Below are 22,750 nucleotides of genomic sequence, written 5' to 3'. Positions count from 1 at the left end.
CCCATTTCAGCAAGCACTTCTTGACCTAGCAGCCAAGACCACTCCTGACCTGGGACCATGTACCCCAACCCTCTCATCTATTGCACCTGCTGGGACCCCTGGAACCTGGGACCACGAAAGTTGATTAAGACCCCTCATCCACCAAGCCAGACCATCACAGGACGGAACAAGTAAGGATTATGTGACACTGGGTAGGTAAAGGGTTTGGGTTCCATTTGTAGCTTTCTTACTCCCTCAAGATTTTCAAAACAATCGTCTTAGTAGCAAAATCCCAGGTGGTCCAGAAGACCCAGCCTGACACAGCCTGCCCTACCAGACTATCGGCTGCACACTGATCTTGCCAATCCTGTCTGTGTTAGTGTGGTTTTTTAAATGAGAAAGTCTCCAAGTTGGTGCATCAGGGAAAGCGCAGTTTCCAAAGGGCCTTGATGGTGGCTGCCCCTTCCATGTGGGCCAAGAGCTTTAGGAACTGAGGGACAAAGCCTGACGCCAGCCCCAGGGTTCCCTGAGACAGCAAACAAGAGCGTAGGTGCCTAAGATCTCAGATCCTCAAGATCCTACTCGTGTTTCAATGTTGGGTCACCATGGGAATATATTTCATCTAGGAGTGTCCCGTGTGGGTGAATGTGCAGTTTTCCCTTTCTGGTTATTAATTCTTCCTTTTCAGGCTAGCTCCTCTTCAACCAGCTTCAAAAGACCAAAATTACCTCCAATCCCAACCAACAGCAAAACCTGTTGTCAACCCAAAGTAAGTATTTTTATGACTGTGAGGCAGGACTGGTTGGAGACACGAATAAAATCATCTCCCCCTCTCAGCCTTCACAGCCCGATCTGTCAGGAACTGCTTGCTGCCCGAGACATCAGAGAATTGCTCAAATCCACCGTGAATTCCCCCAAACCTCAGGCCCCACACATAGCTTCTGTGATTCGTCTGTACCCACAGCTTCCAAATCACTGCAAAAGAGCTCTCCGCAGTCTGTCATGACGTCAGCTAACTTTCTCTCATATCCACACACACACACACACACAGTCTGCTGTTGTATCTGCGGGTTCTGCATCGTGCATCCAACCCACCATGGATGAAAATATGTTACAAAGAACAAGTGTCTGTATTAAACATGTGCAGATTGTTTTTCTTGTCGTTGTTCCTTAAACAATACAGCAATGATTTACATAGTATTTACATGGATTAGGTGGTATGAGCAATCCTGAGAAGGTTGAAAGTATCCAAGATGCGTGTAGGCAGGTGGTTTGCTCATGCTATGCCGTTTTAAACGAGGAACTTGAACATCTGCAAATTTTGGTATTCATCGGGGGTGGGGGGTCCTAGAAACAATTTCCCATGGATACTGAGGGAACCACTGTATTATTCATCTCACTTTTAATGTAAGTTACTCATTATAGATGTACAGCTACGCATACATAGATATGGCATTCATTTTGCATGTAGCATGCATGAAGGTTTGAAGGAGGACATGTACAGTTTGCTTCATTTTCTGAATATTTCTTTATGTAAACTGTTTCCATGCTCCAGCAAAGAAGGCTGCACAGTGTGTGTGCATGTGTGTGTGCACGTGTGCCATGTGCCTTGTGTGTATGCATGTGTGTGTGTGCGTGTGCCATGTGTGTGTGGCAGGTGTCACCTGGTTCACAGGGCCTTGCTACAGGGACGCCATGTAGGGGACCCTCTATCCGGCTGAGACTCCCCTAACCTTGTAAGAAGAACTCATTTTTTCTCCTTGAGCAGGACCTTTTCATGAGAGTCCAAGCTTGGGGCCCTTAGGGGCCCTGAGTCCATGCATGCTGCTGCTGCCTCGGGGGTCCTCTAAGGAGGCCAGGTGACCAGAGCTCAGAGAGTAGGGGTCTGATGATGCCAGGATCAGGTGCAGCTCCTAAGCTTGGAGCTTCTCTTTGTTCCTTGGTTGCTCTCTGAGCACGTCTTTCTCTTGCAGAATGAAAATCCCTTTAGGAAAGCAAGAGGAGAGCAACAGATCACCTTATGTGAGTGAACTCAGGGGAGGGCAGTGGGGCTGACATGCACGGAGCAGTGGGCACGTGCAAGCCTGGGCCTTTGACAAACACCTTGTTGGGTCTTCACGGCGATCCTGGGAGGAGGGGCCATTATTATTGCTCATTACCCCAGGGCTGGTTAATACAGAGCAGTGACCTGAGCTCAACTCAGCCAGACACCAGGGTGAGGCTTTAAACCATTTTATTTATTTATTTAGAGACAGAGAGAGGGAGAGAGAGAGAGAGGGAGACCCACCCAACTGCTGGTTTACTCCCCAAATTTCGGCAACAGCCAACTGAGGCCAGATCTGGCCAGAGTTGGCCAGCCAGGAACTGGGAATGCGAGCCAGATCTCCACAGGAACCCAGTTCTTTGAGCCTTCACTGTTGGCACCTGTAAACTGAATTAGGCAGGAAGCTGGAGTCAGGAGCTAGAGCTGGGACTTGAACCCAGGCACTGTCGTGTGGGATGTGAATAGGCTAAACGCACACCCCCAGAGTGAGCATCTCATGGCCACTCTCTACTATCTTGTGCAGGGCAGAAAGCACCCCAGGGAACCCCCAGTGATAACTAGTCCAGCCACGGCACAGCTCGTGTTCAGGTGCAGGATCCCCACTACCTCCCTGGGAAAGGCACAAACGCTCTGGGAGGAACTGTCAGGGGCATTGTGGGTGCCAGGGACAAGAAGGGACTGGGAAACACGGCAGAGACTGGATCCAGACGCCTGCTGGGAGTGAAGGCCTGCTCCTTGTGGTGTCCAGGAGCCCTTATCAGTCTGCTCAGTACCAGCAAGGTTTGCCTTTTAGGAGCAGCGCCCCCTGGTGGGATAATATGAGTGCTTTTTACTATTTTCTGTTTTCATCTATTTTGTCCCCCTTAACAAAGAGACTTTCCATTCTTTGAAACCCAGGACAAGATAATTGTCCTAAAGGTAGAAAGGATGATGGACTTTAGGAGAGCCAGACAGAAGGCAGGGAGGCCAGGTGGGAAGGCGTTGCAAGAGCCCAAGAGCCAGATGATGGCACAGGCTTGCTGACTGCACAGTCTGGTGGGGGAAGAAGGAGATATTAATACAATTTTTTTGCAACTGTGTCATTTCACTTCTTACAAAATCCTCTTGAGGAAGAGTTATTAACCCCCTTGTCTTCCTTTTTAAAATATTATTTTATATTTTTTAAATAAGAGAGAGATGGATATCTCCTTATCTTCTGGTTCACTCCCCAAATACTCCCAATGAAGGCAAGAGCTAGGAACTCAACCTGGATCTCTCACAGGCATGGAAGAGACCCAAATACTTGAGCCATCACCTGCTGCCTCCCAGGGTGTGCATCAATGGAAAGCTGGAATCCGGAACAGACCCAGGAGTTAAACCCAGGCACTCTGATACGTCCCAAGTGGCATCATCACCACTGTGCCTAATGTCGACCTCTACGACCCACACTTTCTGATGAGAAAACTGAGTCATGGAGATGTTGAATAGCTCCTGGTTTGTGGCAGAGCCAACATCTCACCCTAGATCTGTCCATTCCCTCAGCCTTAGCAGCTTTCTCAGTGCCTGGCTGCCTCCTGGCTCTGGCCATGATGGAGAACACAGAGGAGGAGCAGGGGTAGAGCGTGGAACAGGGCAGCGATGGTTTGGTTTGTCACCATTGAACTTGAAGGTCTCCAGGGACAGCCAGGAGCCAGCGGGTGTTGGGATTGGTCCTCAGGGGTGTGAAGGTGAATTTAGGAAAGTGGGGGGGGGGGCACTGCCGTCTCATCTTGTGCTTCTGTTCTTAAGTAAGACTGCAGTAGAAGACTTGGCGAGATCTTTATCTTACTTTATCTTACTTTCCACCTTGGTGCCCAGGAAGTGATCAATGTGTCACCTGGCTATCAGCTTATTCGGAATCGAGAGCAGATTTCCGTCACCTTAGGAGACGAGATGTTCAGTAGGAAAAAACGGTTGGAATCAGAGATCACGGACAAAGTCGAATTTTCCAGGTAACATCTTTGGAACAACATCCGGCCCCTGAGAGCTGTCCTCCTGGCCCATCCTGGCCTCAAGGACCAGCCTCTGCCGCCCACACAGGCCGTCGGTCCCAGCTCTGAAGGGGCTGCCAGCTCACCTCCTGCCCACGTCTTCTCTCCACACCCGTCTTGCTCTGCTCTGATCCCATTTGTGAGCAGATCCCGGGGATCGCTCTCCAGTTGTTCTCCTCCTTCAGGCTTTAGTTTACTGTGAGAATTATTCTTCCAAGACACAACTCTAAAAGACTAATAGCCACAGCAGAAAACACACACATAGCAAATAATACTAGTAAGACTAGCCTAGCTACCTGTGAGTGTGGAGGAAGGATCCAAGCAAACTCTCTCGAGGGTTACCTCGGGGAAGGGATTCAGGTTTGGGGGGAGGCTGGGGGACACCCAAGTTGAGTGAGTTCATGCCGTAGAGCCAGCCTGATCTGAGCTGGCCCAGAGAAGCCACACTCAAGTCTTTGTCTTAGCCTCTGCTTGCCTTTCCCTGTTCATCCATGATCACCTACAGGAAGAAAATGAGTTGGATTAGTTGCCTTGTGCTGCTAAGTGCCTGAGATGAGTGACTTAGGAAAGAAAGAAATGTTTATTTAGCCCCAAGGTTTGGAGGATGAAAGTCCCAGTGAGCTGATGCAGGCTTTGGCAAAGGCGCTACCATGGATACTCATGCAGAGGGAGCCAGGAAGCAGAGAGAGTGCACACAGTTGGGCCCAAACTCAGGTTTTCTGATAACCCTCTCATGAGAGCTATCTTGTAAGGCCACCAAGGACCTGAGGACTTCCCATGAAGCCCACCTCCTAATACCATAATTGGATTAAGTTCCCACCCTCTTAGTACCTCTTCCTTGCATTTTGGAATCTAAGGGTCTGCTTGAGTGCAGAGGACAAATCATTGAAACCGAAGACAGGGTAGCGCATCCATAGACAAGCTGGCACTGACAGCTACCTCTTGGCCTCAGCAGAACCCTGTCATCAGCTGTGGCGTGATAAAACACAGTAGCCCTTGTTTGTTTTGCTCCCCGGTATAGCTGTGAGCATCTCTTGCATTGAGGGTTATGTTTGAAAGACAGAGATTTCCCATTAGGCAGCTGTCGCAACCCCTCCTCCCCTTTCATGTCCTCTCTTGTTTTCTCAGCTCACGTTCTCTCTGTGCCCAGTTAGACGTGGAGGATGGTGGGCAAAGGGCCCAGAGCCTCTTCAGTTGAAGGCCTCCTCTCGGCTCTGCTGCACATCACACTCTGCTACCCAGTCTACCCCGGTCCAGCCAGATACAGTGAAATATCCTATGGCTGTCATGGCAGCCCCAAGCCTGGAAACACAGAAATCTATCTATTCTGAAAGCCACTCTCTCAAGTGCCCTCTTTCCCTTGGCCCATTTCCTTGTGTGGGATTCAGTGTCAGCACCAGTCCTATTCCCCCATCTTCTCGTCTCCTAATCCTCTGCACTTTCCCTTTTGTCCATGTCAGCTATGGTTTCCAAATCAAGGTCAAATCCTTTCTGGTGCATTCCTATTTCCCTTCTGCTCAACAGGGTCCCATACCACCCTGTTCACTTCCAGCTGGCTTACCCACCCAAAAGGCAAGACCTGAGGTTCACCACATGGCTGTGAAATGCCTTTCTCCAAGACCACCCTTCAAATCCTCTACCCCAACTCTATAATGATGCAGCAGGTGTAGAACTTGCCCTGGCTCTCACCAGGCCAGAGTCAGTTACACCTAGGGGCTGCACCTAGAAGCCCTGCGGATGGGATAATAGAATGACTTGTCCCACAGGACCAATGTCATTCATGACCTAGAAGAGCAGATCTCAGAGCTGACGGCAGTCATAGAGCAAATGAACAGAGACCACCAGTCTGCCCAGAAATTGGTGAGTGATCTTGCATTTCCCCACATCTCTATGGGTAGAGCAAGACTAATATTTTCAGATTACCTATGCACCAGGCAAGCACTTTACTATGTGAGCCACCTCTTTCAGGATACAGGACCCAGAAGGCAGGACCGTGTCGCTCAGTAACATACCTCTGACTCTGTTCTAATCTATAACTGCAAGAACTCAAGTCCCTGCTCTAAGCCTAACTCATTCGTTTCCAGGAGTTCTCTGGCTGCCTCCTGTGTGTGCAGTGACACTGTCCCCTCCACATGAGGGGGCACCAGTACTCCTCATCTGGCTTTTGTGGGGAGTTAAGCTTCAGGGGTTGTGAGGCTCCTGCTAATGGCATGGGCACAGGCTTGCTTCCAACATTGCTCCAAAGATTCCTGGAAACCTCCACTACCCACCCTCTGCTCCTGTTAAAACCATCAAGGCACGTACATCAGAATCTGCTGATGTCATTCCTTTAAAAAAAAATTCTTATTTATTTGAAAGTCAGAGTTACACAGAGAGAGGAGAGGCAGAGAGAGAGAGAGAGAGAGAGAGAGAGAGAGGTCTTCCATCTGCTGGTTCACTCCCAAACTGGCCGCAACAGCCGAAGCTGGGCTGATCCAAAGCCAGGAGCCAGGAACTTTTTCTGGGTCCTCCACACTGGTGCAGGGGCCCAAGGATTTGGACCATCCTCTACTGCTTTCCCAGGCCACAGCAGAGAGCTGGGTCAGAAATGGAGCAGCCAGCTTTCGAACCAGCGCCCATATGAGATGCTCATGCTTCAGGCCAGGGTGTTAACCCACTGTGCCACAGCATCGGCCCCTGCTGTCATTTCACACTGCTTGTGTTTCCTCGGGTACAAAAGCAATACTTTACATTTTGCCATGTTTCGCCATGGGAGCTTCTTCCCCAACTCAAGTAGGTGTCCTGGTGTCCTGGTGTCCTGGTGTCCTGGGCTGGACTGACAGGGACCAGGGCTGGGCTCAGCCTCCCTGGTGTGTGAGGTTCCACTTCTCAGCCGGCAGCCTCTGACCCTCTGATATCCCAGACCTGTGTGAAACCTGCGGGGACTCGGGTCAAGACACCCCCCCCCCCAACTCCTGATGCATTGCTTTTTTTCTGAAATTTTTCTGAAAATACTGATGGACTTACAGTTTCCTTCTGTGGAAAGGAAATTGAGGCTCAGAGCAGTTAGATCATTTGCATAGGCTCACTCAGCTCCACAGTGAGTCATTGGGCAAAAATGCACATTTTGACTCAGGAGCCTGGGCCTTGCTAAAGACATGGTTAGACATGGTGTCCATGAAGGGATTGTGGTCTTGGAGGTGTTCCCACTTGTGAACACCCTGCATGTGTTGTGTCACCGTGTGGAAGGGAGAACTGGCTACTGCCTCCATGCTGGTCAGCAGCTATGCCAGGTAGTGCCTGAAGCCCCCTCCCCTAGTGGTCAAAGAGGGACCAAAACAAGCCCAGAACCCTCGTCTTAGCCAACAGTGGGTCCTCAGCTGACAGTGGACACTCATTTCTGCTGAGACACAGGTCAGAGGACCTGACGTGCTAGAATGGAGGATTGGCTGCAGGTGAGCAAATGCTATCTTCTAAAACCCAACTGTGCTGCCAACAAGGACTGATTAATACTGGGTTTTAAGCTTCTTTAAAGGAAGGACCTGAGTCTTAGTCCTCCTTGGCTCTTCTAATGCCCCATTTAATTATATATCAAAGAATCCAAAGGCCATGATCTTGTAAAGAGATGAGAATCTAGCAGACAAGAACAGAAAACAGCGACAGAGATGACGTTCGTGCACCAACATTACAAACTGATGCAGTACCAAATGGCACAGAGCAAGGCAAGAATCCTTCCATGACGTCAGTAGTCACACGCCCACTGGCACTGCAGGCGCAGCAGGAGAAGCATGGGGATGGGGAGGTTTCTCAGAAGACGCAAACCCAGAGTGAGGCTGAAGTCCTCAATCCTCTGTCGTTAATGCTGGCCTCCTTTCCAGCTTGCCGATGAAATGGAACGCCGCTGTGCTGAGATGAAACAGAACTTCGAGAACAAGAACAGGTAAGGCTTCCGGCATGAAGCTCTGTGTGCTAGGCTCTACGGCTCCTGTGGGCTCTGCGGGATTGCACTTCCCTGGGACCTTGGACAGTGCCAAGTGGAGTGGGGGTCAGGGGTGGAGTCGAGTGACGTGTGAGTCTTTGCAGAGCAGGTGGGCTTGCATGAGGCCACCAGAATGAGGCAAAGGTTGTTCCTGGGTTTTTTGTTATCCAATTTTTTTTTCCTGTTTCAACTATAATTTTTCTCTCTCCATGCCTTCAGGAACTCCTAGAACCTGAATGTTGGGGTTTTTAATAGTATCCTGTAGATTCCCAACAATATTTTTTAGATTTCTAATTTCCTCTTCTTTTTTGGTTTGTATACTTTCCTGTGCTCTGTCTTCTAAGTCCGATATTCTCTCTTCTGTTTCACTGACTCTGTTTTTAAGGCTCTCTAATGTGTTTGTCATTTGATCTATTGAGTTCTTCATTTCATTTTGATTTCTCTTCACTATCACACTTTCCTGTTCTACTAGTTTCTGCATTTCATTTTGATTCCTCCTTAAGATTTCATTTTCATGAATGAGATTTTCCACCCTGTCCAGTAAGGATTTCCGTAGCTCAAGCATTTTTTGAAAACTTCTAAATGATCTTATAAATTTTTTGAAATCCGTATCTTGCATTTCTTCCATCTCATCATCTTCATAATCTTGGCTTGGTGTGTCTTGTTCATTTGGGGGCGTCATAATGTCTTCCTTGTTCTTGTTTCCTCAGTTTCTGCATTTGTTGCTTGGCATTGTGGAGATATTCTTTGGATTCTTCTTCCCTCGCTGTGGTGTTTTTTATTGTTATACTATAACTGTATTAAGTGGACTGTCTGCTTTTGATGGAGCCTTAGAGGCTTGAGATGGGTGTGGCCTGAGAGCTCTTTTTGGTTCCTCAGGGTTAAGGGTGTGCCAAAGGTGACACTCCCAGGTTAGGCGTGGTGAATCAATCTCTCTCTCTCTCTCTCTCTCTCTCTCTCTCTTTTGATTCAGAAGGGAAGTAATTCCGCACAGCTGAGTGGTATTGAAGGCAGTCATGCTTCCGATCTCTGGCTCCTGTGGGTATAACATTCGCCTGCTCTTTCCCAAGGACCACACAGGAAATCTATGCTGCCCTCAGTGTGGGCTCAAATTCTCCTGCAGTCTCCCACTAGGTTGCCAAGGTTACCAAATTTTAGCATCTCTGGAGAGTACTCATGTGAACTCCGTGAGTTCTCTCACCCACCGTTTCTTTTTTCACAGGCTCAGTTCATTAGCTCCACACATTCACTAGGTCCTAATCTGTTATTTCACACACACACCCCTCCCCAGAGTCAGGTTTTTCTGTTTGGCTGAGGGCGGGTGCAGACCTGAGGTCGCGCAGCTTTTACATATGTCCAAAATGGCGTCTGCTCTTTGTTTTGCTCACCTTTGAGAGGTGAGCGGAGAGAGAGAAACTCCTGTCCGTACAGGTCCCTTTTTTTTTCCCTCTCTCCTCTAGTTAGCCTGGTGAACTTTCCCCCACGGGGCTTCAAGCCTTGTTCCCTCTAGGCTCCCCCTTCCGTTTTCCTGCCAGTTGTCTCAGGCTATTGAGGTTCAGCTCACCTGGCATTCCAGCACTGGTGTGTAGATTCCGCCGCTGGTGTCCCGAGCCATGGGCTCCCATGCCCTCCACTCAGGTCCACCGTGAATCACTAGTTCCGGAAGAGTTTCCTCTTCCCCAACTCTTCCTTGAACTTGCAATATCTCCACTTTTATTAAACTGTCTCTTCCCAGACTATCAGTGTGCTCCCTTCCTATTCCGCCATCTTTAGTGATCCCTACAAACTTTATTTTAAGAATTAGATTTATAGAAAAACTGGAAGAAAATTAGAGATTCCATATACTCCCCTGCCAACCAACTTCATTAAAATTAAATAATTCAAACCAAAGAGGAATATACAGATATTAATATTCTTTTAAAAATCAAAAGACAATGAAAAACTGCTGAGAGCAGCAAGGGATTAGAAACACATCACATACAAAGAAGCACAACTATGACTACCAGATGGTTTCTCAGCAGAAATGTGGCAGGTCAGGAGAGAATATGATATATGAGAATACATCAAAAAGTTACTGAATAGTTGAATTAAAAGATAAGCTGGGGGTGGCACTGTGGCTTAGTGGGTTAAAGCTGAAACTTGCAGCACTGGCATACCAGGTGGGCCCTGGTTCAAGTCCTGGCTGCTCCACTTCCAATCTCAGCTAATGTGCAGAGAGCTGGATTTCAGCAGAGGACGGCCCAAGTGATTGGGCCCCTGCTCCCATGCAGTAGACCCAGAAGAAGCTACTGTCCCCTGGCTTCAGCCTGGCCCAGTCTTGGCTGTTGCAGCCATTTGGGGAGTGAACCAGTGGATGGAAGATTCTCTTCTCTCTCTCTGTCTCTCCTTCTCTCTCTATGTAACTCCACCTTTCAAATAAATAAATGTCTTTTTAAAAAAATGTTTATTTTTATGCAAAATATTTTTAAATATATGCATAGTTTTTTCATTATGTGAATTTCCCATTAACTTTTTGAAGATCCCTCTCTGTATGAACTTAAAAAAATTTTTGTAACAAAATACACTTATCTTTAATTTCATTTTCCAAAATCATTTTGAAGTGCCCGCCTAGATTCACCCAATGATAGAACAGCCAATTATATAAACATTGTTTGATCTAAAGGAGAAGATAGACCCCAATACAATAACAGTTGTTGACTTTGCTCCACACTCATCAAGAATATCTCCCCCACACGCACCCAAAATCAACAAAGAAACATAAGGGTTAAACTGTACTAAAGACCAAATGGGCCTAAAAGACATTTATAGAACAGTTTATACAACAGCTGCAGAATTTACATTCTTCTCACCAGCGTGTAGAATATTCTCTAGAATAAACCATATGTTAGACCACAAAACAAGCTTCAAAAATCCAAAAAATTGAATTGTATCACATTTGTCCCTGGCCACAATGGAATAAAACCAGTCAGAGACATTAAGTGAGACTTTAGAAACTATGTACAAGGAAATTTAAGTATGCTCCTGCATTACCAATGAGTCAATGAAGACAATTTTTAAAAATTAGGAAACTTCTTTAAGCAATTAAAAATGAAAAACAAGCTTATAAGACAAAGCAAAAGGAACACTAAGGAAACTTATAGCAGGCAATAGCTTCATTTTATAAAAATCAAATAAACAGCCTAACAATGCACTTCAAGAACTAGAAAAGCAAAGCCCCAAATTAATAGAACAAAATATGTAATAAAGATAAAGACAGAAATAAATGGAAAAGAGGGGTTTTAGGAGTTTAAAAATATTTGTTTATTTATTATTTGAAAGGTCGAGTTACAGAGGAGAAGGAGAGACAAAGAGATCTTCCATCCATTTGTTCACTCCCCAAATGGCAACAATGGTGGGGGCTGGACCAGGCTGAAGCCAGGAGCCTGGAACTCCATTTAGGTCTCCTACATGGATGCAGGGGCCCATATACTCTAGCCATCCTCTGCTGCTTTCCCAGATGCATTAGCAGAGAGCTGGATTAGAAGTGAAGCAGCCAGGACTTGAACCAGGGACAATATGAGATGCCAGTGTCACAGGCAGTGGCTTAACCTGCTATGCCAGAACACTGGCCCCTGAAAAAGAGGTTTTTTAAGCATAAAAGATCAACTAAATGCTCCTGCATTTTGAGAAATGAACAAAGTGAGCTAACCATTATCCAGGCTAACAACACGAAGAGTGAGAGAGAGAGAGAGAGAGAGACAGAGAGAGAGACTCAAATAAATAAAAGGGAAAAGGAACTATTACAGCTGATACCACAAAAATATCATCAGGGTTTATTAGGTACTATAATGTACAACTTTCTGCCAACAAATTGGGAAACTTAGAGGAATAGATGAATTTATGGATATATGTCATCTACAAAAATTGAACCATGAAGACGTAGGCAAACTGAACAGAGAAATGCAAGCTGTGAGATTGAATCAGTAATAAAAAGCCTCCCAACAAAGAAAAACCTAGGACCTGATGACGTCACTGCTGAATTCTATCAAACATTTAAAGAACTAATACCATCTTTTCTTAAACCATTCCAAAAAAATTGAAAAAGATAGAACTCTAGCCATCCTGTGAGGCCCAGAATTACTCAGATACCAAAATCAGACAAGAACACAACAAAAAGAAAACTACAGGCCGGTGCCATGGCTCAACAGGCTAATCCTCCGCCTTGCGGCGCCGGCACACCGGGTTCTAGTCCCGGTTGGGGCGCTGGATTCTGTCCCGGTTGCCCCTCTTCCAGGCCAGCTCTCTGCTATGGCCCGGGAAGGCCGTGGAGCATGGCCCAAGTGCTTGGGCCCTGCACCCGCATGGGAGACCAGGAGAAGCACCTGGCTCCTGGCTTCGGATCAGCGCGGTGCGCCGGCCGCGGCGGCCATTGGAGGGTGAACCAATGGCAAAAAGGAAGACCTTTCTCTCTGTCTCTCTCTCTCTCTCACTATCCACTCTGCCTGTCAAAAAAAAAAAAAAAAAAAAAAAAGAAAACTACAAACTGATACCCTTGGTGAACACAGAGTAAAAATTCCCAACAAAATGCTCACAAACCAAATCCAGCAGCACACCAAAAGATTATATACCATGATCAAGTAGAATCTATCTTAGGGATGGTTCAGTATATGCAAATCAATAACACATAAAACAGAATGAAGAACAAATTCCACATGGTTATATTAGTAAATACATTTAAAGCTTTTGATAAAATTCAATATCTCTTCATGATAAAAATCCTCAACAACTAGCTATAGAAAGAACATGCTTCAACGCAATGCAGCCTGTATATGGTGAGCTTACAGAAACATTATGCTAGATGGGGAAAAGCTCAAAGTGTTTTGTCTAAGATCTGGAACAAAACAAGGCTATTCATTTTCACTATTCCTATTCAACAGAGTACTGGAAGTCTTAGCAGAGAAATTAGGCAAGAGAAATAAATAAAAGGCATCCAAATTGGAGAGAGTCAAAATATTCCTGTTTGCAAACGACATGATTCTCTATGTAGAAAACCTAACAATCCCCCCCCACACACAAATACAAAACTTGAGCCATCACAACACCTAACTTCAAAACATCCTACAAATCTATGATAATAAAAACAACATAATACTGATATACAAAAAGACACGTAGACCAATGAAACAGAATAGAAAATCCAGAAGTTAACCCATGTACTTGCAACCAACTGATTTTTCCACAAAGGTGCCAAGAGCGTGCATTGGGTACACTGGATACAAGTGCACAGAGGAATAAAAGTAGACCCCCCTCTTCCTCTCACCATTTACTAAAAGCAATAAAAAATGGATCTAAGACTGAAACGTTAGTTTCAAACCCATGAAAATACTGGAAGAAAACATGAGGGGACACTTCAAAACATTGGTATAGGCAAAGATTAAAAAAAAAAAAAACAAAACTAAAAGCACAGGAAACAAGAGTGAAAGTAGACAAAATTGAATTCTATCAAACTAAGAACTTTCTGAACAACAGTCAACAGAGAAGAGACAACCTACATAATGGGAGAAAATATCAGTACACTGTTCATCTGACAGAGGGTTAATAGCCAGAATATTTAAGGAACTCAACTCAATAGCAAAACACATAATAATAATCTGATTTAAATATGTGTAAGTGATCTGAATAGACATATCTCAAGAGAAGATAAACAAACGGCTCTCAAATACTTGAAAAGGTGTTCAACATCACCAACTAGTAGGGAGAAGCAAATCAAAACCAAAATGAAATATCACTTCACCCAAGTTAGATTGGCTAATGTCAAAAAGGCCTGGAATAGCAAATGCCGGTGAGAATGCTGAGAAAGGACTTTTACACGCTGTTGGTGACAATGCAAATTAGGACAGCCATTATGGAAAAAAGCATAGAGGCTTTCCAAAACAACCGAAAGTAGAACTGGCACGTGCTAGAGTAGCCCCACTACCGTGTATATATCCAAAGGCAATGAGGTCATCATATCAGAGATGCCTACGTGCCCCTGTTTATTGCAGCATTATTCACAATAGCCAAGATGCGGATTCAAACAAGATATCCACTGTTGGATGAATAGATAAAAAATGAGAAGAAATATTATCCAGACATAACAAAAGATGAAATCCTATCACTTGCAGCAACACTGATGGAACAAGAATACATTAAGTTCAATGTTATAAGTCAGGGAACAGAAAGACAAATACAACATGTTCCCACTCATTTGTGCAAGCTGAAAAAGCTGATCACAGAGGAGCAGAGATTAGAAAAGAGGTCACTAGAGGTTACAGAGGGTAGGGAGTGGGGGGGGGGTGGAAATGGGGTAGATAATACAGTAGAGGATGGTAACTAGTTCTAATGTTCTGCTAGAACAGTAAGAGAGCCATAGTCTACTACAGCAAGCAATTTTATATTAAAAAAAAAAACAAAACTAGAGGCAAATGGCTTGAATGTTGCTAATACATAATGAGAATATTTGAGAAGACAGAAATCCTGATTACCCTGATTTAGTCATTCCACACTGAATATATATCTCAGATTATAACACTGTAGCCCACAAGCAGTACAAATATTACACATCAATTGAGAAATACTAAAGTTTTAAATCCTAGGAGAGAGATAGCACTCCTAGTTGAATCCTAGCCTTACGTTCATTTATTTCATCTTTTATTTACATACTTGTTGATTAGGGCAACTTTAGGGTTATAGAAAGTTGAGGAGACAGTCTAGAGAGTTCCCACACACTCCACTGCCCTTACACACTCAGAGCCTCCTCCATCGTCATCATCTCCCTAGAGTGGTACCACTCGTGCACCTAACCTGACACATCCAGTGTCTAGAGTCCGCATTTGGGTTCACTCTTGGTGTTGTGTATTTCATGGTTTGGACAAACGCACGAAGCCACGCGTCCCCCATGAGAGTGTCAGACAGAATAGTCTTGTCCGAAAACCCACTGTGATCTCCTGCTTGTCCCTCCCTCTCCCCCCCTCCCTCCCACCCCCCGGCAACCACTGGCCTTTTCAGTCTCCGCAGTTTGCCTTTTCCCTAACGGCATGTAGTTGGAGTCACACTCATACATGGAATCGTTTCAGATTGGTTTTCCTCACCAGATAACTTAACATTTACGCTTTCTCTGCGTCTTTTCATGGCCTGGTTTTCATTTTAACACTCATGTTAAACACTGCCAACAGCTGCCTCCTGGATGGGAACTGGGAAGATCTTGAGTTAGAACTTATCCTAGGTGCTAATGTGGCCCACAGGTGCCCAAATGGGCTGTTAGCAAAGGCAGTGCCGACTATGGTCTCTGCCCACCCCACCCAAAATGGTGGTTGTAGAAAATGGGTCCTCTCAGCCTTCTCTGGGTAGATGCTAAGGGAAGCTTCCAGAAGTGAGAGCCCCACTTCCTGTATGTGGCCACAGAGGAGTCCCAGCTCATCTCTGGACTTCTTTTCACTGGATGGTTATGACTTTCTCCTGGATCCCACAGGGAGCTCAGAGAGGCTCACAAAACGGAGGTCAGTGAACTGGAGAACAACTACAAAACGTCCTTGAAGGCAGAGAAGGCGGCTGCCCAGGAGAAGATAGGTACTGTTAGGCCCTGGGAGGATGGCCCTGGGTGCAGGGGTGAGAGGCAACCTGGTGGATCAAGGGCGTAGAGAACTCATGGCCATGGCTCTGCTGTGGTCAACCTTCCAAGATGTCATTCTAAAGCTCAGAGAGAGAGAGAGAGAGAGAGAGAGAGAGAGGGAAAGTGATAGGAATGAAACTGAAAACAGGGCACATCATGTTTGCCAATGTCTTCCCATTTCCCAGAAGATCAGAGCAAGTTTGTGTTTGGGTTTCCCTCCCTGGGAATTGAGGACGAAGATATCTGCCCTAATCCACGTGATCGGAATGTGAAAGAACTTTTAAAAGCATACCCGAAGTTCCACAAGTATAATCTTGTCACGATTCAGCAGATTTGCTCACTTGTAAGATGCTAGTGTTTCATTAAATCCTCACTGACAGGTTTTGATTGCATGGCCTGCCCATGCTTTGGGTCTGTTGGCCACATGCCGCAGTGTTGACACTGCTCTTGGGAAGGGCGAAGTGTGTGTCCTTCAGAATTCAGGCTAATAGACTGATCTTACAGAGAAGGAGAAATTCTAGAAACATTTTCCTTTATTTTGCCTTAAATTTCTTAACGATGGTATCTTATAGTTGCTGATTTTCCCAAGAGAACATGTATTGTCTTCATAATACGTGTAATCAGAGACATGTTATGTAAAAAGACAGAAGCAAATGATGATATAAGATTTTGTTTCTCTTTTCCCTGTGGATTTAGGTTTACCCCTGGGGATTTTGTCCAAACTTTGCTAGCACTGTAGTTGAAGAGACCTGGTATTCATCAAAATTCCCCGAGAAGCATATTAATCAATAAGTACTGTGCCTCTCCCGCTAGGACCCCAATTCAGGAGGCTTAGGGTGACCCAAGCAATTGTGTTTCTGCTAGGCTTCCAGGGTGATTTCTGAGCCACTCACAGTTGTCACCGCCTAGGGGAAGAGTTTGGGATGAGGAAGGGGTGCAGGAGAGCCACCTTTGGGTTTGAAAATGTGGATGTCAAAGGGATAATAATGACTCTGTGGTTGCTTTTCCTTTGTCCAGAGGAGATGAGAAAGGAGTATAAGTATCTGAAGAATATGTTTCATATGTACCAGGTGAGACACAGAGCTCTTTGGTGGGTAGGAGCATGAGAGAAGCAAGGCTCATCCTGGCTGATAGCCTTGGGGTGAATCATGAGTTCTTGCCTAGAATATAATAAACTCACTGGCACTAATGAACCCCGGGAGAACCATAAACTTGGTAACTTCCACGCATGACTATCAGTCCCCCAAACCCTGAAGAGACCTATTGAAAAATATGTTTGTGGTGGCAAAAATAATAGCTGCTCATCGTTTAAAAAAATAGAAACACAAAAACTAGCAGTAACAACAACAAAAAGAAAGAACCAGCGCTACCCAAAGGAAACTCCTCAGTCCCAGGCTAACAAGGCCACCCCGTGAAGGGTTCAGCATCAGGACCACCTCTGAGATTCTGAAACGCATCATTTCCGGTTAGAGCATGCACACAAAATTTATTTTTCAAGCTATTCCTTGGCACAGTCAGGAAAAATATTGTGGAGCCAAGCCTCAGCGGCATCGGGTAAGCAGCCCACTCTGTGCCTGCCTCCATCCAAGCCTCTCCAGGGAATTTGACCTCTGTGGCCACCGAGCCACCCACCAGTTGCGAAAATGCTGAGAGAACCCACACCTAAAAGACCACAAGCAATCCAAATAAGTGCTGATGCCCAAGTGAGTCCTGCTGCTAACCTGAGCGGGAAGGTGGTCAGGGTTCTTGGGCTCCACCAGTGGCATTCCGGGCCTTTCCCTCCCAGGACCCCTTGCTCATGAAGTCTTAGCCTACCAACAGGGCTGGCATTGAATTAGGCTTATTTAACCTCAACCATAAAAGGAAGTTAGAATTGCTGAACAAAAAAAAAAAAAAAAAAAAAGTGGGGGGGCACAGTTTCTGGAAAACTCTACCATTTTCTTAGTGTAAATCTATCAGTTATTCCCCCAATTTCTTCATGTGCTACTCAAGAGAGAGTCGTGAGTCAGCAAGAGCTGACACGTGACTCTTCAGCGTGGAGATTGCTACCTGTCTTCCAAGGAAGGCCAGTTCCACTGGGGAAAACACGGGAACATAGTTCGCCCTTGACCTTTAGGGTCTAACAGCAGCTCCCCTGGGCTAGGCTGGGAATTACTTCCCATTAGTGAGCCAGAGAGGAGGCCCTCAGGGGAGGGAAGCTGCACGGGGCACGGTGCGTGGCCAGCAGGGGGCTCCCTGGGGTGGACCTGCAGCTCCTCCAGGTCTCCTTCTCAGGGAGTCTTCTCCCGGGCGCCCCTGTGCCTCCACAGGACAGCATTTATGATGAAATGGAAGACAAGTGGTCAAAGCGGAAGGCAGAGTGGGAGAAGGACGAGAAGATAGAGCGGGAGAAGATCCTGCTGCAGCAAAGTGAGTACAGACGCTTCTGGCTTTTCCCTGACAGCTGCATTGAAGAGCTGCCATTAGGCTTGGTCTTGACTTGAGGAAGGCAGCCTTCGAGGTGCCAAGGGCAGTGCTGGACTCCCACACAGAAGGATCCTGGAGTGTCCCAGAAAGCCAAGTGACCAGGACAGGGTCTTTTTGAAGTTCAGGCATCTGTACATTCTAAAAAACTCACTGGATTCCAAGCTTGTCCATCAGGGGCTGGAACAAGTGTTGGGACTGGACACAGGTGACTCCCAAAATTCCAGATGTTCTTGAACTTAATTTGAAATATTCATTTATTGGGTTGGGGTGATGTGTCACTCAATCCAATATACTAAAAGGCTCTATACCTCCCAGAGGGAGCCATGTTTAGTGTTTCCAGACCTCACACACAGCGGGGTCATACAAAGGGCTCTACAGGTGCCCCTTGCACCCCGCCCCCACCCCCAGCTTCTTCAGGGATAGCAGACAAGGACAGGAATTTGTGGAGGCTGCTCCTGGGCCCGGAGGACTAGCTGAGACAGGATGGGGGCCTCTACAAACCTGTTCCACATCATACACCCACCCCATTCATCTTGTAGTTGATTTTTAGCAAATTACTCATTTAACGTGGCTCCCCCCAGGGAAAGTGAATTCCCATTCTGCGGGAGACTCTGGACGGCCAGAGCTGGCATGGAGACCCTGGAGTTGAGGCTGGGGATGGGATGAGGAGCTGCTTCTGGCTGAGGTTTTCCCTAGAACCCTGGTGCAACACAACCTCGGTCATCTCCCAGGCTTCTAGCGACACATGACTCACGTGTTCCGTGTGGCCAAAGTCCAAGGTGGAACTACCAGTTTCTAGAGACCAGACTTCAGCTGCCCGTCGTGCAGCCCAGCCAGGACTTTCTGTGCCAGCCCAGACTTTCCCTATCGGCCCTCAGAACGGTGACACTGCAGGACTCGGGTTTCCTCCTCCTGTGTGGTGGCAGGGCTCTGCACACAGGTTTCTCTGCCCGTGTGAGCGTCCCTCTACCCCACAGCTAAGTACACAAGGACTGTTATCACTGGCAGAGCTGTGTGAGCAAGGGGTTTTAAGATAAGGACAGCCAGGAGAGCAGAAAGCTTACTACAGCAGAGGGGATAGACAAAATCACAAGCAACAGAGCCAAAAGAAACCACACACAAGAGAACCAGAGACATTGGAGGCAGATCGCAACGTGGCTAATGTGACTGAGAACAATCGCCCAGCTCACCCCACCCTCAAGCATCAGCAGGTGAGTGTCAGAGGCCAAACACCAGGCAGAGAGGCCCTTGACTTTGACCCAGTCTGGAAGAGCCTTTGCCTTCAGATATTCTAATTTCTCTCTGCACCTGCGTTCCCCTGTGCTTAGGCATATAAGTGCTCTCCTCTCTCCTCCGCAGAACACAAGATGACGAAGAAGTTTGAACTGGAGTCAGAAGAAGAAAAGAAGAAGATAAGCGAAACCTATGTTGCTCTCTTTGAGAATTTCACGCGAGAGAAGGAGGTGAGCCAGCCCCAAGTGCTCCAGTGTTTGACACCATGCTGGCACCATGAATTCCCGTGTGCCTCTGTAATGAGCTGATCTTGTCTTTATGGACATACTCCTTCCCTCCCAGCATTCCTGGGTTTCTGCAAGCAGACTGACAGTCTTGCTGGCCTTTAGCTGCACAGTGTGACCACAGGGCTATTGAAATGAAAGTTACAATGAACAGGAAACAACAGAATGCTAAGCATGCACAACCTAAAATTCTCTATTTTGCCTCTATTTTTCCTTCTCCTCCTTGGCTGTAGCTAACGAGAGCGGGCATTATTGCAGGCTAACCAGAGCACATTTGGCTGTGCACTCTTAGTAATCAGAGTAGCTACCGAAGCGCTGCAGGAAGTGAGGGTTAGCTCCTTGCTAGGCCTTTCCCACAACCGACTGCTGAAATCGGGTTAAAAAGAAAGCTGGGCTCAGACCCAGTGCTACCAAACAGGAATGTTAACTAAGCAAATATGCATTAGCAAGCAGGGCCCACACAGTTCATTCAACCAGATCTCTGAGCTTTTAGTGCATGAGATAGACTGGAGTGGATGAGAGAGTGTTACAGAGGCAGAACTCCACGATGATGTAGCCAGCATCAGGCAACCAGAGCACCTCCATAGCAGGACCCAGAGCCATGCCAGGATCAAGTCTTTTTTTTTTTTTTTTTTTTGACAGGCAGAGTGGACAGTGAGAGAGAGAGAGAAAGGTCTTCCTTTTTGCCGCTGGTTCACCCTCCAATGGCCACTGCGGCCGGCGCATCTCGCTGATCCAAAGCCAGGAGCCAGGTGCTTCTCCTGGTCTCCCATGGGGTGCAGGGCCAAGGACTTGGGCCATCCTCCACTGCCTTCCCGGGCCATAGTAGAGAGCTGGCCTGGAAGAGGGGCAACCGGGATAGAATCCAGTGCCCCGACCGGGACTAGAACCCAGTGTGCTGGCGCCGCAAGGCGGAGGATTAGCCTGTTAAGCCACGGCGCCGGCCATCAAGTCTTAACCACTGCCTTTTTAGGCTACAGACTTTTTTATATTCTTGTATCCTTTTTATGCAAAAGGCAGCATGTCTACAATATTTCAGCTGTCTTCAATATTCCATTTGTAAGTGCCTATTTCTAACCTTCATGCTAATTTAAAAGGGGGAGGGGGGGCGTGTAGCCTGGCAGTTACAGTTGCCCCTGTGCCAGTCCAGCAGAGTGCCTGGGTTGGATTCTTGCCAATGCAGACCCTGGGTGCCAGTGGTGATGGCTCCAGTCACGGGGCTCCTGCCACCCACGTGGGAGACCTGGCTTGAGTGCCCCGGTCCTGGCTTCAGTTCCATCTCAGTCCTGGTCATTGTAGGCGTTGGGGAAGTGAACTCCCATATACAGCCTCCATCTGGAGCGTTTCTCTCTCTCTCTCTCTCTCTCTCTCTCTGTGCCCCCCACACCTCTCCACCCCAGAGCTTGGAAATAAGTAAATAGTTTTTAAAGGATCACTAATTCCATGAATAAAAGCCCATGTGTGGTGTTCAGTCTATTTACTGAGCAAAACACTACTGAGGAGATGCGGCCTGGCCTGCAGTGTGCGGAACTTCTGCGGTCTGAAAGACTCAGACGCCTGAGCTAGAGGAAGCGACTCCTCTCCTGGGGAGGAGCTGGATCTCCGCACATTCCTCCCTGCCCCTCTCCTGTTGTCTCCCCAGTGATGCTGACCCCCCATAGTGAGGCATAATTTATACTTAGCTTCCTAGGAAAAAATTACAGATCACGCGTGTGCAGTTTGTTGAGTTTTGACAAATGTGCACACTTATGTAACCCACATTCAACCCCAGATCTAGATTATCTCATCAACCCTGAAAACACTCTTGTGGCGTTTCTTCCCCTCGACGCCGCCCCCCCCCCCCCAGATATGCTCCAAGACAACTGTTCTTTCGATTTCTTCCATCATAGGTTAAGTTTGCGGTTCTTAAACTTCATATCCACATAACATATAGCATATGCTCTTGTGTGTATAGCTTCTTTTCCCTCAGTGAAATGTCTATGAAATTTACCCAGCTGTTAATTATATCAGTAATTTCTTCCTTTTTTATTGCTCAGTAACATTCCTTTGGAAGAATATTCCACAATGTATTTACTGTTTTTCCATTGTTGGATATCTGGGTTGTTTCGATTTTTTTTTTTTCAATCTTACCAAAAAAAAAAAAAAATCTGCTATAAACCCCATTGTACAGGTATTGCAGACTGATGCTCTTACTCTCTTGGGTATACACTTTGCCCTAGGGTAGGTATCGTTTCAACCTTTTAGGAAATTGCCAAATTATTTTCCAAAGTCATTCCACCACTCTACTCTTGTATCTTAAATATATGAGAATTCTGGTTACTTCACAGTAATTGTGGACATCCCGGTGCATATGAAATGGTTTAGCATCATGGTTTCACTTTCCCTGATGACTAATGATGCTGGGCAACTTTGCATACGCTCGATGGACCAAAATATATCTTCATTTGTGAAATGTCTGTGCTAGCTTTTGCCACTTGGAGAAGTTGGGGTAATCTTTTATTTTTGGAAAGACAAATAGTCAGAGAGACATATCTCCCATCTTCTGGTTTACTCCCCAAATGCTCACAACAGCCAAGGTTGAGCCAGGTCAAAGCCACAGGAACTCAATCCAGGTCTCCAACTTGGCAGCCAGGGACTCAAGTCTTTGAGCCATCATCCCCTGCTGCCTTCCAGGGTGTGCATTAGCAGGAAATTAGAACCAAGGACAAAGCTGGGACTCAAACCCAGGCACTCTGATAGGGCTGTGGGTGTCTCAGTGTTTTTAGTATTGGTATGGATGAGCATTTCATTCATTGTGGATATATGTGTTGCAAATATTGTCTTCCAGCCTGTAGTTTGCATTTTCATTAATGTTGTCTTTTTATATGCAGAATCTTTGTTTTTTGTTAAAAAATGTATTCATTTATTTATTCAAAAGGCAGAGTTACAAAGAGAGAGGGAGAGAGAAATCTTCCATTTGCTGGTTCATTCCTCAAATGGCTGTAAATGCCAGGGCTGGGACAAGCCAAAGCCAGGAGCCAGGAACTCCATACAAGTCACCTGCCTGTGTGCAGGGGCCCAAGGGCTTGGGCAATCTTCTGCTGCTTTCCCAGGCACATTAGCAGGGAGCTGGACTGGAAGTGGAGCAGCCGGAACTCAGACTGAAAC

General features: G+C 46.5%; 1 protein-coding gene across 1 annotated transcript in view; it reads left to right on the top strand.

Moving 5' to 3' along the window:
• The first annotated feature begins 42 nt into the window (after positions 1-42).
• The window catches only part of FLACC1 (flagellum associated containing coiled-coil domains 1), a 30,685-nt gene continuing 7,977 nt past the window's right edge, over positions 43-22,750 (top strand). The window contains exons 1-10 of the mRNA XM_062201409.1: positions 43-170; positions 668-748; positions 1,953-2,001; positions 3,860-3,993; positions 5,799-5,892; positions 7,890-7,951; positions 15,480-15,577; positions 16,638-16,690; positions 17,930-18,029; positions 19,446-19,549. Of these exons, the coding sequence (XP_062057393.1) occupies positions 58-170; positions 668-748; positions 1,953-2,001; positions 3,860-3,993; positions 5,799-5,892; positions 7,890-7,951; positions 15,480-15,577; positions 16,638-16,690; positions 17,930-18,029; positions 19,446-19,549 (888 nt within the window). The 5' untranslated portion in view covers positions 43-57. The remainder of the gene's footprint in view (positions 171-667; positions 749-1,952; positions 2,002-3,859; positions 3,994-5,798; positions 5,893-7,889; positions 7,952-15,479; positions 15,578-16,637; positions 16,691-17,929; positions 18,030-19,445; positions 19,550-22,750) is intronic.

Source organism: Lepus europaeus, chromosome 1 (genome assembly GCF_033115175.1).
Source record: "Lepus europaeus isolate LE1 chromosome 1, mLepTim1.pri, whole genome shotgun sequence".
In the NCBI taxonomy this organism is placed as follows: domain Eukaryota; kingdom Metazoa; phylum Chordata; class Mammalia; order Lagomorpha; family Leporidae; genus Lepus; species Lepus europaeus.
This window is presented reverse-complemented; position numbering and strand designations above follow the sequence as displayed.